The sequence below is a fragment of the Mycteria americana genome, chromosome 1, assembly GCF_035582795.1.
Source record: "Mycteria americana isolate JAX WOST 10 ecotype Jacksonville Zoo and Gardens chromosome 1, USCA_MyAme_1.0, whole genome shotgun sequence".
Taxonomy (NCBI): Eukaryota; Metazoa; Chordata; class Aves; order Ciconiiformes; family Ciconiidae; genus Mycteria; species Mycteria americana.
The window spans coordinates 117945714-117959501 of NC_134365.1; the positions used below are offsets into that span (position 1 = coordinate 117945714).

At 37.1% G+C, this 13788-nt stretch overlaps 1 protein-coding gene across 2 annotated transcripts in view; it reads right to left on the reverse strand.

Annotated features, from left to right (window-relative positions):
* The window catches only part of LTN1 (listerin E3 ubiquitin protein ligase 1), a 33861-nt gene extending 20193 nt beyond the window's left edge, over positions 1-13668 (reverse strand). Inside the window, exons 1-12 of one of the 2 annotated variants that reach the window (XM_075517027.1) lie at positions 13408-13668; positions 11640-11843; positions 11210-11308; positions 9931-10161; positions 9113-9165; positions 8489-8669; positions 7628-7801; positions 6359-6549; positions 4917-5061; positions 3757-4542; positions 3200-3241; positions 1976-2168 (exon numbers count right to left, since the gene is read on the reverse strand). In XM_075517027.1, coding sequence (XP_075373142.1) covers positions 1976-2168; positions 3200-3241; positions 3757-4542; positions 4917-5061; positions 6359-6549; positions 7628-7801; positions 8489-8669; positions 9113-9165; positions 9931-10161; positions 11210-11308; positions 11640-11843; positions 13408-13449 — 2341 coding nt within the window. In that variant the 5' untranslated portion in view covers positions 13450-13668. Of the gene's footprint in view, positions 1-1975; positions 2169-3199; positions 3242-3756; positions 4543-4916; positions 5062-6358; positions 6550-7627; positions 7802-8488; positions 8670-9112; positions 9166-9930; positions 10162-11209; positions 11309-11639; positions 11844-12803; positions 13015-13407 lie in introns of those variants that run through there. The other variant, XM_075517037.1, reaches the window with a different exon arrangement.
* Between the last annotated feature and the right edge of the window lie 120 nt (positions 13669-13788).

Below are 13788 nucleotides of genomic sequence, written 5' to 3' on the forward strand. Positions count from 1 at the left end.
ATTTAATTATGAACTGCATGAAGAAGTGTACTTTTCTCTTTCCTCAAGCCTGCTGTCTAAACATCTGTAAGCAATCTCAGGCTCTTCCGTTTAAAGAAACAATGAAAAATTTCTTCCTGTTTGCTTTTTCCATACAAATTATGATTTTATGGCTCTTTACCACAACCCCATCCCCAATCACTTTCACTGCAAGCTGAAAAATTCTAGCCTCTTTTATTGCCTCTACAAGCAGAGGCCACTGCGTTTGCCTAACCATCCCTGCCATCTTTCTTTGGGCATATACTAATTCTACCACACCTTTTTTCAAAAGCATATAGGCGAACAAGAATATTGCAGTGACCAAAACTACAGGTAGTATTCAAGGCATTGACACATCAATGTTATAATAATTTTTCTTTGTCCTCTGTTCTTTTCACAGCAGCTCCTAATAACCTGTATTCCTTTTTTATTGCTGAGCACCAACCTGCCACTTACAGGGAACCATCACAATGACTGAAGATCTCTTTTCCAATTTTTAACAGCTCAGAGCCTACCATTGAATAGATACAGTTACAATTGTGCTCTTCTCATGTACACTTTTGATATTTATTGGTTTTGAAATTCATTTGTAATTATATCTGTTAATCATTCAGTATCACAACACACTGCTACAGCTCCCTGAAGTTTCAGTTTTAATTACTGTGAATAATTTATCAGAAACAATTATCATCTTTTCAGTATTTATCCTTTCTCCCCTTTAATTCCTATCATCTGATAGGTTACTGATCCATGAAAGGCCCTTCCCATTTACTCCATGACAGTTTACCTTGAGAAACTTAGATGAGAGATCTCATCAAAAGTCTTTTTGAAAGTCTACATACTCTATTTTGGCCTAAATTACTAAGTCAAGAAGAACCATAGTTCCTGAAGGCCTCTTAGACTTCATCCAACATGCATTAAAAACAGGTGTCACAGCACCCAGCACAAAACGAATACCTGAGCTCAGCAATACCTCCAGCTCTAGAGCCAAAAAGCAAAGTTACTGGACAATCAGCCCTAGGACACCCCAACTCACAAATCAGCAAGTTTGTTGAACTCCCTCTGGAGAGAGGGAACAGGTTTTCCTGATGCTCCTCTACATGAAAAGTTCCAATAACAGAAATAACAATCTTACACCACCTTCAGGATGCACTATCTATGAACATCCACTGCAGTCAACTTGTTGTGTGCATCTCTGAAACTTGAAAGCATCACAAATGTGCCCAGCATTCAGATAAAACAAAATATGTTACCTCAGGGATCAAAGCAAATGCCAAGTTTAACAAAACACAAATGACAAGTTTACACAGAAAACATCAAGAAAATTGAACTCCACTAGAAGTCTGTACCACAGATACCACAAAACACAAGGAAGAAATTAAATAGGATGTTATTAATAAAAAATACATTATATATACAGGGTGAGTGCACACACGCAGTTTTTAAAATACATGAATCTAACTGAAAATAGCTCAAAGCAATTCATAGGTCCTGTAACAAGGCATTACCAATGCACACATGGGTCCATAACTATTGATTTTTGATATTCTAGTTTTGAAGGTAAATTTCAGATGGTATGGTTTAAAAATTATTATTATTTTACTGCACATCAGCTAATAAATCAAACTTACTTAAATTTTCCTAGTTTTCCAGACTTGTAAATCTGAATCTGTTCTTTAAACACTGACTTTTGTTTAGCAATGCAGACCAAAAAAATTGCAATGTCACTGCTGCAAGTTAGTGTTTACAAAATTAAACTGGACATGGTTAATTGACTCAGGTTAAAAAACCAAAACAAACAAAAAAACCCAAAACAACAACAACAAAAAAAAAACCAGAAGAAAGCCTAGCTGTTCCAAATTAAGTGTTCTGGAAGATCTCAAATTCCTTTCAACCTTTTACAAAGCATAAGTGCAGTATTTACTCTTCACAGACTCCAAGGAATAAATATGCTTACCATTTTTAATGTGTTGCGACAACACTAAGCTCAGGAGGGTCCACCTTTCTGAAGAGGATGATTCTGATGAGGCTGCTATAGGTTTTAAACTCAGGTGACACAGATCATCTGCAAGCATTACAAGTCTTTCTCCAAGTGTACCTCCTTTCAGCCAGTCAGAGACTAAGGAAAGTTTTGTTGTGCTTGAGCATGCCTGAATCACAAGAAAATCATTCTAATAATCTTTTGAGGATATTCACTTTTATTACTAACTAAGCATAAGATTAATATGTCAAACCTGCACACACAGAGTGGGAATCATATCATCTGTCAAACAATAAGTCTCTAAGTGTTTACACCTGCAACAATCTCCCCAACTTTCTTTTTGGTCAGAGACAGCAACTTATGGCTAGGTCAGACCTCTACTTGAGAGTGAAACAAGTCATCTGAAAGCTCTTCTTTTTCCTTTCCTCCAACTATAGAGCCCAGGGAATGCCTACACTGGAGTTAGAAAGATAACTTTTGGATGACCAGGTTGGCTGAAATAAAATCTATTTACAACATAAAATCTATTTACAGCATCTGAATTTCTCTAAAAATAAATGGAAGGTCACAAATCAGAAAAACATTATTTTGGTGATAAGGCATTATAAGTTACAAAATTATAAAAATTGGGGATTCCTAAAATATACAGTATCTGTGAGGAAAGCTATTACGGTCAATGCATTGGATTGTAAATTAAGTGCTATGAGTTCTTGTCCAAAAATTTGTAATACACTTCATATTTCATCCCAGGCGATCACTTAAATGTCAGTCCCTCAATATCCCATATGAAAAAACGCTATACTATCTTTTCCTTGTAAGCACGATGTAAGGGTGATGATACAAATAATCATTTAAATTATTGGTCTGATACCCAACTCCATTCTCTCTAGCTTAGAAGGGATGACCAGAAACAAATCAGGAATTCCCCGGCTCAAAGAGCAAACTGACCAAAAATAGAAGGGACAAAGATGCTTTTGTTTTGGTATCATAATTTCATTTCTAAGGCTGTCCCCAGATTTAAATGCAGTTAAACAACACTATGAAACTATTACTACAAGATTTTCAAACTATGGAAATTATCACTACTTAAATTAAAAAAAAAAAAAAAAAAGTCAAACACGCACATGTAACTCTCAAAGCTAACGCCAGGGAAATATTCAAAACTATGTAAAACAAGAACAAAAAAGTCTTAAGAGGTACCTTTTGAATTATCTGGATAAAAATAATCCATTTCAGATCCATCTGAAAAGAAAAACAAAATTCCACAATATTTAACAAATTCTTTGCTGAATAGGAAGCATTTAATACCATTTTAACTCTTTGTTTTACAACTTTATTTTCTGCAAGGGACAAGCAGAAGTTGCTAAGTTTTAGTAACAAAGTTATTGAATGTATTAGTTTTGGCTTCCAAGTCTTCCTCTGCCACACAGATCAATAAGGGACTGTATTTATAAGAAAGGCCACTGATGACTAGTATAAAAACACACTGTATAAAGAAGCAAGAACAGAGAAATTCTGATGTTACTTTTTTTTTTTAATGATTTATACCATATAGAAAGGGACCTATGTCATAACCTTTCACCCCAACACTGTCATGTCAACCTTTCCTAAATCTACCTTCCTTATGCTAAACTCATCTAAGTTCATGTAGAATATCTTCCATTCCACAGCCCCAAAATAAAATGATTAACCAATCACAGCCCACAAAGAGTAGTCACTTTGACAAAAACTAATAACAAAATGTACAAGAGTCATACCTTTGTTAAATCATCAAGAACGATTTTCCTTTCATCATTACTGTTGCAACAATTAAGCACACTGTACAAAATATCAACCAGAAAATGGGTGTCTTTCCTCCAGTCTTCTTTCAGCCAAGTTATTAAATTCATATACAGAAATTGGACAGATGGACTTTCATGATGAGCTTTAATTTCGTTTTGGGATTCAGCTTGCGCAGAGCTTGCATCATTTTCCTGATCTAAAAGTACTTGAAAAACTCTGTTTGAAGAAAAAGAATTGAGCAGGGCAGAGAGAAATTTCAAATGCTGTTCTGACTTCTGTTCATTGACATACACAATACTCAGTTCAGCAAGGTTGCAGACTAAATTCTCTAAAGGTTCTTTCCTTAGAAGTGAACTATGCTGCAAGTCAGCCTGTATTTCAGAGTCACTATTTCTCACTTCCGTGAGCTTTCCATTCTCTGTGTTTCTGTCAGATTCATCCTCATCTGTAAATCTGATTTTTAGAGATTTTCTGTTGTTTGGTTTTGTAGCGCTCTTTGGATTCTGAAGAATTTCTAGCATACCAGATATGGCAAACAATGATTTCTCATCAGCATCCAACGTATCAACATGAAGTACACACATTTTTAAAAGATGGTCCCAAAAATTTGACAACAGTTTCTGGAAAACTTCATCTGTGCCATCACCATTGGAGAGTTCTGCTTTACCTTCCCAGGAGCTCAGCGTTTCTGCTATTTGATAAAATAACGGTCCATTTTGTAACCTGGGCTCCTTAAGTACAGCGTTGGTAAGAGGAATTAGCTATAAAGACAAAAAAAAAATTATTAGAGAACAGTGATCCAACTAGATGATCATTTTATTCTTTATAACACCACAAAATTCTGTAATTTTGAAGCAATTCTGAAAACATCAGAATTACTCATGCTTAAACACTTAATAAAAATATACAAGGTGGGATGCTTTTTTTTTTTTTTAAATATAATTTAAACTGCAGAGTAAAAGGGATAATTTTATAGGAAAGAAAAAATTGACTAAATTCAGTAAGATTATTTTTTTTCCATAAAAACTAGTGAAACTTTCAACAGAGAAGTAAATCCTCACAGAAATTTACATTTTTCTTTAACTTTAAATTATTAAATTTACACACAACACTATTAAGTATTTCTAATAAATACCTGGTCGTATATAAGCATTTGATGAATTTGTCTTTGGTCATCTTCATCTATTTTCTGTAGTATGGCAAAGCGCAGACATTCCATAAATGCAGTTATAATTGCTGAACTTTCTGAAGGGCTGGCTATTGCTCGCTCACTTGACAACCTGTTGAAACAACAGGTTGGAGGGAGGGCACGCTCAGTCATCTATGCTTCTGAGAAACCCAGTATGTATGTAACTAATGCAACCTTGGTTATGTTGTTCTTACCCAGACACCACCAATATCAGAATATAGAATCAGAGAATCATAGCATCATTGATAGAAGTCAGATCAAAGCAAATTCAACAGGACATATTTAAAGAGTCAAAACAATAAATCCAGGCATTTAATATAACTTATATTAAAATAACTTTTTCATCTAGTTTTAGCATTCACAAAAAAATACCTATGTAAATAGAGGAAACATATCCAGTCAAGCATACTGTCTACTGTTTCAGCTGTTTGTCAAAACTCCTTTGCAATTTTCTACACACACCACAGAGGTTTAGAAGGTGTCACTTTCTGACATTACAGAAAAAAGAAAAAAAACTAAAACAAAAACCCACCAAAAGACAGTTTCACCATAGCCAGTTTGAGTCTGACCAACTGTGATTTGTTTGCTTTTTAATGAAAATTAGACCACACAAATTACCATAGAAATATTACAACCATTTTACTACTTGTAATAAAATTCTATACACTTTTCAAAACCAACCTATACATAACTCTCTTCTCCAAGAGCTCTGCTAATGGCCACGCCAACATCAATTGAGAACTGATTTTTGTTTAAATAACTTACATTTTAGTCTTTCATAAAATAACTTATATATGCTTTTGAGTATGCAATGCACATGCATCTATTTGAATTAGATTTGATAGAAAGCTGGTTTTGATGTATTTTAAAGGCAAAAAATGATAGCAGTTTCAATCCTTTAAAAATCAGTACCACAAGATTTAAAGTTCCTGCATATAGGAAATTTCACAATCACAATGCTAATTCCCAATAACCTCTGTAATAATTACACACTGGTGAGAAGAGCCTGATATCTTCAAAGCCACTCTTAATTTTAAATTAATTTCCCATTTTAAAACTTATCATGGAATAAACATGAAGCTTTGACATGGAAAGATAAGAATGCTTTACTTAGGAAGACATAATAAAATCAAAAAGGTGGTAAGAAGACAGGGACAGCCACAAAGGATTGACTCTAGTTTTGGATATTTAAAACTATTTTAAAAATATGGTTTTCAAAAATCATAGTGAAAACAGTCTTTTCTCAAATAAACAATTAATGCCTATTTAAATACCCTCAAGCCAATATATTACTTATCTTTAACTACTTAAAGAAGATTAGTTCTCCTCTTTCCAAATGTAAAGAGACTGATTTCAAAAAAATAAATAAATAAATTTGTGGTTCATACCCTTGAATTATAGAGCTGAAAAAAGTTCTGAAGTATTCCAGCTTTGGTTCTGCAATGCCAGGAGGTACCTTGCTAATGAACGGCAAGAGATTTGGGTATATAAGGGTAGCTAGTCCTCGTCCACCTTCTCGAAGCACTGTCCACAGCTTTGGTAGAACTCCCTTTTTGGCATTTACATGACTCCAACAGTCCTACAGAAAGAAATACACTTATCGTAAATTAAATGAGAATACGTTGCCTTGGAAGAACTCCCAAGCTAGACATTTAATTTACCTCCCTATGTTGTAGCTGAAAAAAGTTATTGTAAAATTTAAATTCACTTGCCAGTATTTTTAAAAATCACTTTCTCCCTATTTCAGCTTGTGAATTTAACAAGTTAACGTGATATAACTGTTTCTGTATTGTTTAAAATCAATGGACCCTCCTTGTTAGCAAACTGCAATTAAAGGCTTCTGTTTAATATTGCTTTAAGGATGCTTCATAAAAATCCATACTGTAACTGGTCCTGTATTTAATTCTGAGTTCTTATTATCAAGAATAAGCAATGGACTTAAAAATCCTAAATTTAGAAGCATCACTAACTTCAGAAGTCCCTTCAAAAATCTTCTGATGGTTACAAAATACCTTGGCACTTTCCCCACACACCCCAAAGTTTTTTGTCATCTGATCTGATTTATCATAGTTCCAGATACCTGTATTTATAGCAAGCTGAACAGATATTTTTTTTCCCCATAAATTGTTACAGTTTATACCAGCAGTTACAAAAGAGATCTGCAGCACTGAACCCTCAAAGCATTCCAGTCTATGGCAACAGTGCTCATCCTGCTAATACATTCAAAGCTGGTATTTCACTTAAAATTAAAAAAAAAAAAAAAAAAAAAAAGTTATAGAACCAAGCATTAAATTAGAAGGGAAAACAAACAAACCAAAAATGCAGTGCAGGTCATTTCTGTATCCATCTTTAACCAAGAAAAAGGTTTTAAGTATTATTTTACTTATTAGTAACTATTTTTAATCAAAGGGATTCAGGTTAATTTAATTAAACTTATAAACAACTCTGACTATCAGACATGCTGGACACAATATATTTGAAAGTTACACTGAAACCCTAAGGAGGAAGAAGGAGCATGTAGCATTTATAAGTTCATGTTATTAATCATAAAGAAAACCCAGTCAAGCTGTTCTTCCTAATTCTACAGAGAGAACAATGGTACTTCATGAAAAGTTAAATTTGAGTAAAATATCTGCCCCTTAGGTTTCCCACATTACCTCAATAGTGGTGATAGCATAAAGTACAGCTTCCCAAAGAGCAGGACACACCACTGCATCACTGTCGTCAATGCTGAGAAGAACAGCAGGACAAATTCTTGGTGCTTCAGTTTTCACCAGCTCAGGCAAGTACTGGCAAAAAGCAGAAGCCAGCTCAAAGAAAGCTGCGCGAACCTGACATAGGCCACAGAAAAACAAAATTTTAGTCAAATGACAACACTTTGTCACTACACATAGTTTATAACATTCCTTTTAAAGTCACCATAGCTTACAACATGCAGTCCCTCTATTTTATCACATCAGCAAAGGTTAAAATATTATTAAAAATAAAGAAAAATAAAGAAATTATTTGATAAGCCTGTTTATCACTAAACACATGACTTCAAAATATTAAAATGCTTATCAAAATTTTTATTTTAATACACTTCTCAAAAGGCGTGTTTTTCCAAAAGCACCTTAAAAAATTTAACAAAATACTACCAGAATCAATTCATCACTCTATGCACTATTGGTCTTAGCAGACCAAAGACCAATAAAATGGTTTAAAAAAATGAAAATCCAAAAGCACTAAGAACATATGCAGTAAGCTGACACAGTTTGTATCTTTTACGTGAATTTGAAATTATGGCAGATCGCCAAGAAGTAGATGATGGCGGTATGGAAATAACAAATGAGCCTATTGGGCAAATTTTAGAGCAATATTGCCTATTTAAGGCCTAGAAATTTGAAGGCTGTTTCAAACATAATTCAGCGAAGTACAAAGTTCATTCTTGTAGAATACAACTAATTAATACTTGCTTAGGTTCAGCGTATTATCTTTAACTCAAAACAAGCAAAATAAAGAAGAAATTAAAAAGTCACCTGTGGTATGCTGTGCCTGCCATATTTCCAAAATTTGTTTTGCGACAGAAGTGACATTAACTTTTCCTCCAATGAATGCATCTCTTTCTTTGGCAACGTGCTAAGCAGCTTTTTTAAAGCTAACAAGGAACAGGTCAGAATCCGGAAAAATTTGGCTTCCCTTTCTTCCTCTGGTACAGTTCTCAAAAAACAAAACAAAACAAAAGTGAACCATAAATAAATCAGTAGGCTTCTCAAGCTCTTCTAAACTGTCTAAACTAACCACCTTCAGTTTTTCTGTGTTCTTCTTCTGATTTCAGATGCCAGCAATGTAAATATGTAAACTTTCCATAGGTTCTAATGCTACCAAATTACATTATAAAGTGTTAGAAAAAGAGAGAGTTTCAAGTCATCTCATCTTCCAGCTATTCAAAAATGCTACTCCTAAAACAGCTGAAACAAGAATTAGACAACTGATAACGCTTTCAAAAGCATTTATACTCTAGTCCCAAAGAAAGTTGCTGGGATCTGGACTCAAATAACTATTCTGTCTCTTGAAACAAAACTAAATCCACTATCTCCAGGGACAGAGAACCCAATACAGACCAAGACTGAAACCATATACATTAAAACAGGCTAACATACTGGGCGTCACTGAGTGTATCTGGTGTTTCTTTCAGAAGGTGATCTTGAAGTACCTAGGGGGAAAAAAAAAACATGTATACACAGGAGAATCTAATATGTATATGTGAATAATATAGTCTACACATTATTCAGAAACAGCTCTACAATAAAACTTCACAACCTGTGAGTCAAGTCTTTTAAATACATTTTAGACATGCTAGTGAACAATAACATAATTTAACTGACTCCTGCTGAACATAGTAGCTGTGGTACTGTTTGAAACAAGAATTCGTAATACTTTCTAAGTTGCAGTCCTATGACGACAGGCTTCTGGTAAAAAGAAGCCAAACAAAATGGTTAAATTTGCATATGATGGGCCAGCAATGCAAACTTTCACCTTTTTAAATTCGGTCAATTCAATTTCATATATGACTGGCAGAAGAGCATCAACCTTGGTCAGAACTAAACTTGTAGAGGCTCTCCGAAACACTGCTCAGCATTCTTTAATCCTCTACCACTGCAGCTAAACTACTCCGGCATCATTATTCCATCTGTCAGCAACATTACGTGATGACTGAGCATCATTACACAGAAATGCATACAAGAAAATTCACTTCATATTCATTCCTCTGGTTCCAGTCATTCTAACCGCAAGTCAAAAAGATAGAGGATGTGTCTTTGCCTCAGTCTTCTCTTCAAATTAGCAGGAGCAAAGTTTCAGGTGAGAAAGAAATTTAACCATGAAGAACAGATGGGGGCAGGATGACTTCTAAACTTGTAATAAAAGTTGACATATACTCAACACAAAGCCTTGAAGAAATACATAAGTATAAACTCACATTAAGAATTTCATCTTTACAGAATGCTAAGGCTTCAGGTTGTTTGCTTGAAGGAAAAGCTTTTTCAAAAGCTGCTTTTGCAGCAGAAGCAGCAGGGGAGTAAGTGTCACATTGAGCAATCAGCCAGTATCCCATGATACTTTTTAAGTAAGGAGCTAAGTGTTTCTTTACTTTAAGAATCAGTTGCTCAAAAGATTGCTGAGTTGCTTCTCGCACACGGCGATCATGATCCTGTTAAAGAAAAAAAAGAAGAAAAAAAAAGAGAAAGGTTTATTGTTTTAAGAAATGTACCTTTGATGCCGGGTATTTCAAAGCAGAAGTGATGACAAAAAAAAAAAACCACCTGTCTCTCAGTTCAGCCATTTGTGCAATGAATTGGGCTATATAGATTTGAAAATACGTAACAACAACAAAAAAGTCTTGGTATCCCTAGATAAAGGGGAGAGTCCTAACTTAGCAGCATCATATTTCCAATGTGTCGTACATTCAAAACTGTAACCTTTTCCTGATATCCCTAACTACAGTTTCTATTTCCATTTTATACAAACATTTAACAGAAAGACAAGAGGCAAGAGAAACAGGAAGCCTTGAAGACACTTTTTGGATTAAAACGACCATAAGCCTACACAAACTGTACATCATTATCCATTATTTGCATGTGAATTTAAACATCACGATTTCCTATGGTCTTGGCTCCTGAAAGAAATACTAGGAATTGCTCTAATGGATCAGAATACTGATTCATTTTGTCCAATATCACATTTCCAACAGTAGCCAGTCCAGATAGTTTGGAGATGTATTAAATACATCGGAAAAATTATGGATTATCTGGCTACACATGGTCTTTTCATGTTTGTGGGTTTTTTTGTGTGTTGTTTTTTTTTTTTTTTTAATATTAAGTCTGGTTAGATATTAGTCCTAGATCAAAAAGATTTATAATTATGTTAACTGAACAGTACATTCTGTTTAGCCGTTCTGGAATCTACATAAAAGAACTTCTCATGAAAAGAAATATCTTGTTATCTTTTTAACATAAAGGCCTAACAAACAGCTATCTCCATCCAGCAAGTGCAGCCCAGGCATCAACAGTTCAAGATTCCACCCACTGCCAATACTGAAACATCTCCACAATAAAGAACACTACTTTCCTTCAACTTCGTGCTTTTCCTAGAACAAGTCAGTAATTCCAACAAAGTTAGATATATCAGCAAAGACTGCCTTAGAGGTTTTCACAGGAAGTATCCAGAGAAGTTTTTAATTTAGATACTTTAATACTTACTAGTGAGATTTTACAATAAATTCTTGGCCAGTAAGGAAGAACGCCTTTAACAACTTCCGCTTCTCTTTCCTTGCACATTTTCCCAAACTCTTGCATAGCCTAAAATCAAGATATCAAGAGCATGATTTAAGAAGTCAGATAGATATGTTCTGTAATTTAGCAGCTTCTACCAGACATTGCAACTCTTTTTCAAAGATCAATTCATTTCTTGCAGTTGAGCATCTATAGAGTTAATTTCATGAATGCTCTGTCAGCATTGCGTGATGGACCTTTTTATAAATCCTCCAAGATACTGTCTGGTTTGCAGTTCTAGCAAATTTACCAATATTAGATTAGTATTAGCTACTTTGATATATTCCTGTCCCATCCTTAAGAAAAATGTATTGTTTTCCGATAAAAAAATGTAATGGGGGACAAAGGATACACCTACTTTTAATTTTGTTGTGATATCCCTTTTAGAAAGTTTTCGCAACACCATTCGAAAATCAGCATCCACAAGGCTGTCTATTTCCTCTGCTCCTTGAACTGCCGGAACATATCCTAGATCACTCTGAGATGTCCCAAAGCCAATAAACCCAGGCACTGTTCCACGTTCTTTGGCGAGGAGCTCTGCCGCTCGGCCACTGCTAGAAGGCTGACAAAAAACAGGGACAGAAGTCAGTTATCTATTTCAGTCATTTTATTTTGCACGCATCATCCATTTGAAATAATTATCCTATTTATATTGTATAATTAACCTTCTATTTAAAACAAAGTCTCGCAGAAAAAGGTCACCTATGCTTTAAACATAGAAGTTTGACCCAGAAAATTATTCTTCTCTTTCGAATCAGTATTCCCTTCTCTCATAGTGATTTTAATCCACAAATACTTATGGAAAATTATATTGTTTTATACACATACAAAAAAGTATAACAGAAAAGTCCTTCTCTAAGTGAACAACTTATTAAGAAACCATTTACCCTCCTTCACTACTTGTTTTTACTAGTTCTTCTCATGTTATTGCATATGGACCGATACAGCTCCCAAGGAATGCTCTTCACATCACTGGGAAAAATAAGAGCACACACGAAATAAAGAATGCTACCAGCAACAAAGGGGCCAAGAAGGATTTAGAGGAATGGAGCAAAAGGGTACATATGTAACACAGCATAATACTATCCCATTAGTATTACAGTGTGTGTTTTGGAGTTCAGCATCTCTTCTAGTTTGCCCCAGTTAAGTCAACACCTTGCTCACCACATCAGTGGCTCACGTTTATGTCAACCACACTCTTTTGAAAATACTGTCCCAAAACTGACTGATGCTTTAATGTTTTCTGTGATACCTTATAGTGCAAATACCTTTTATTTCCTAATGACAGTTGCAGTTTTGTGAGTTTGTGTTTTATTTTTTTAAAGTAATGACAATTTGCTGAAGTTCATCATACTTTTCTGATTTTCTTGAGGTACTTAAGCCACATTTTACCCGACTACTATATCTACAGACTGTCATTTTTTTCCTGCGCGTGAAACCTCAACTATAAGGACACGCTTCTTTGCGTTCCCTAGTCTTCTCTAAAAACATGAGAGGGAGAAGACTTGCAGCAATTACCTACCCTGAACGCAACACTTCACCCACAATTCTCCCATCCTGAGCGAGTGCCACATATGACGGATGTCACACCACTTCAGGCCCGGTGGCAAGTCGGAGACACCACAATAGGTGCACTCTAAGGCTCTCCACAGAAAAATACACTAAATGTACCCGCCGGTACCTTGCGGAACTCACACCCGTGCTGATTTTGCAGTTACACCCCCCTACCCGTGCCCCTCTCTCGAAAGCGCGCACAAACGCCCCAGGAAGTTGCGGTCGCACTCCCCTAAAGCACGGGCCCAGGCCACGAGTCGCCCCTGAGACCCGGCGGCGGCCCCAGCCCCAGCTACGGCAACCGGGCCCGAAGACAGCGCCGCCTCCCAGCGGGGGACGGGCTTCGGCGGCCTACAGCCCCCTTCCCAAGGCACCGGGAAGGGCGGCCTTCACCTGCCCGCCGGTGCCGGAAGCCCGAGCCCCGAGCCCCGCCGCCCTCTCCGGCCAGGCCGCCCGCCGGCCCCGCTGATGCGGGGCGGGAAGGGCCCGCCGGAGCCACCGGCGGAGGCCGCGCGGTACCCGGGGCCCACGGGCGCGGCCTGGCGGTCCCCCGCCCCGCGGGGCGCGCTCACCCGCAGGTTGCCCTTGGTTCGCTGCTTGTTCTTGCCCCCCATGGCGGCGGTGGCACCGGCGCTGGGCACCGGCCGGGAGCGAGGAGCCGCGCGGCCGGGGCGGGAGAGCGCGGCGCTTCCGGAGGGCGGGGCCAGGCGCGCGGCGCCGACATCAACCCCGGGAGGTGCGTGGGTCCCCCGGCGCTGGCCGGCCTGCGGGGGTGCCGGTGGCCGGGGCACCGCGGGGGGAAACGGCACGGGCGGCCCCTCTTCCTCGGAACGCGTCTGTAAAAGGTGAGCCGGTGCTGACAGGAAAACTGCAAACAGTTTAAATAATCGCCGACGCGTTGTTGTGAAATACAGCGATGTCATCTAGTTGAAGTATCTTAAACTTTGTACCCG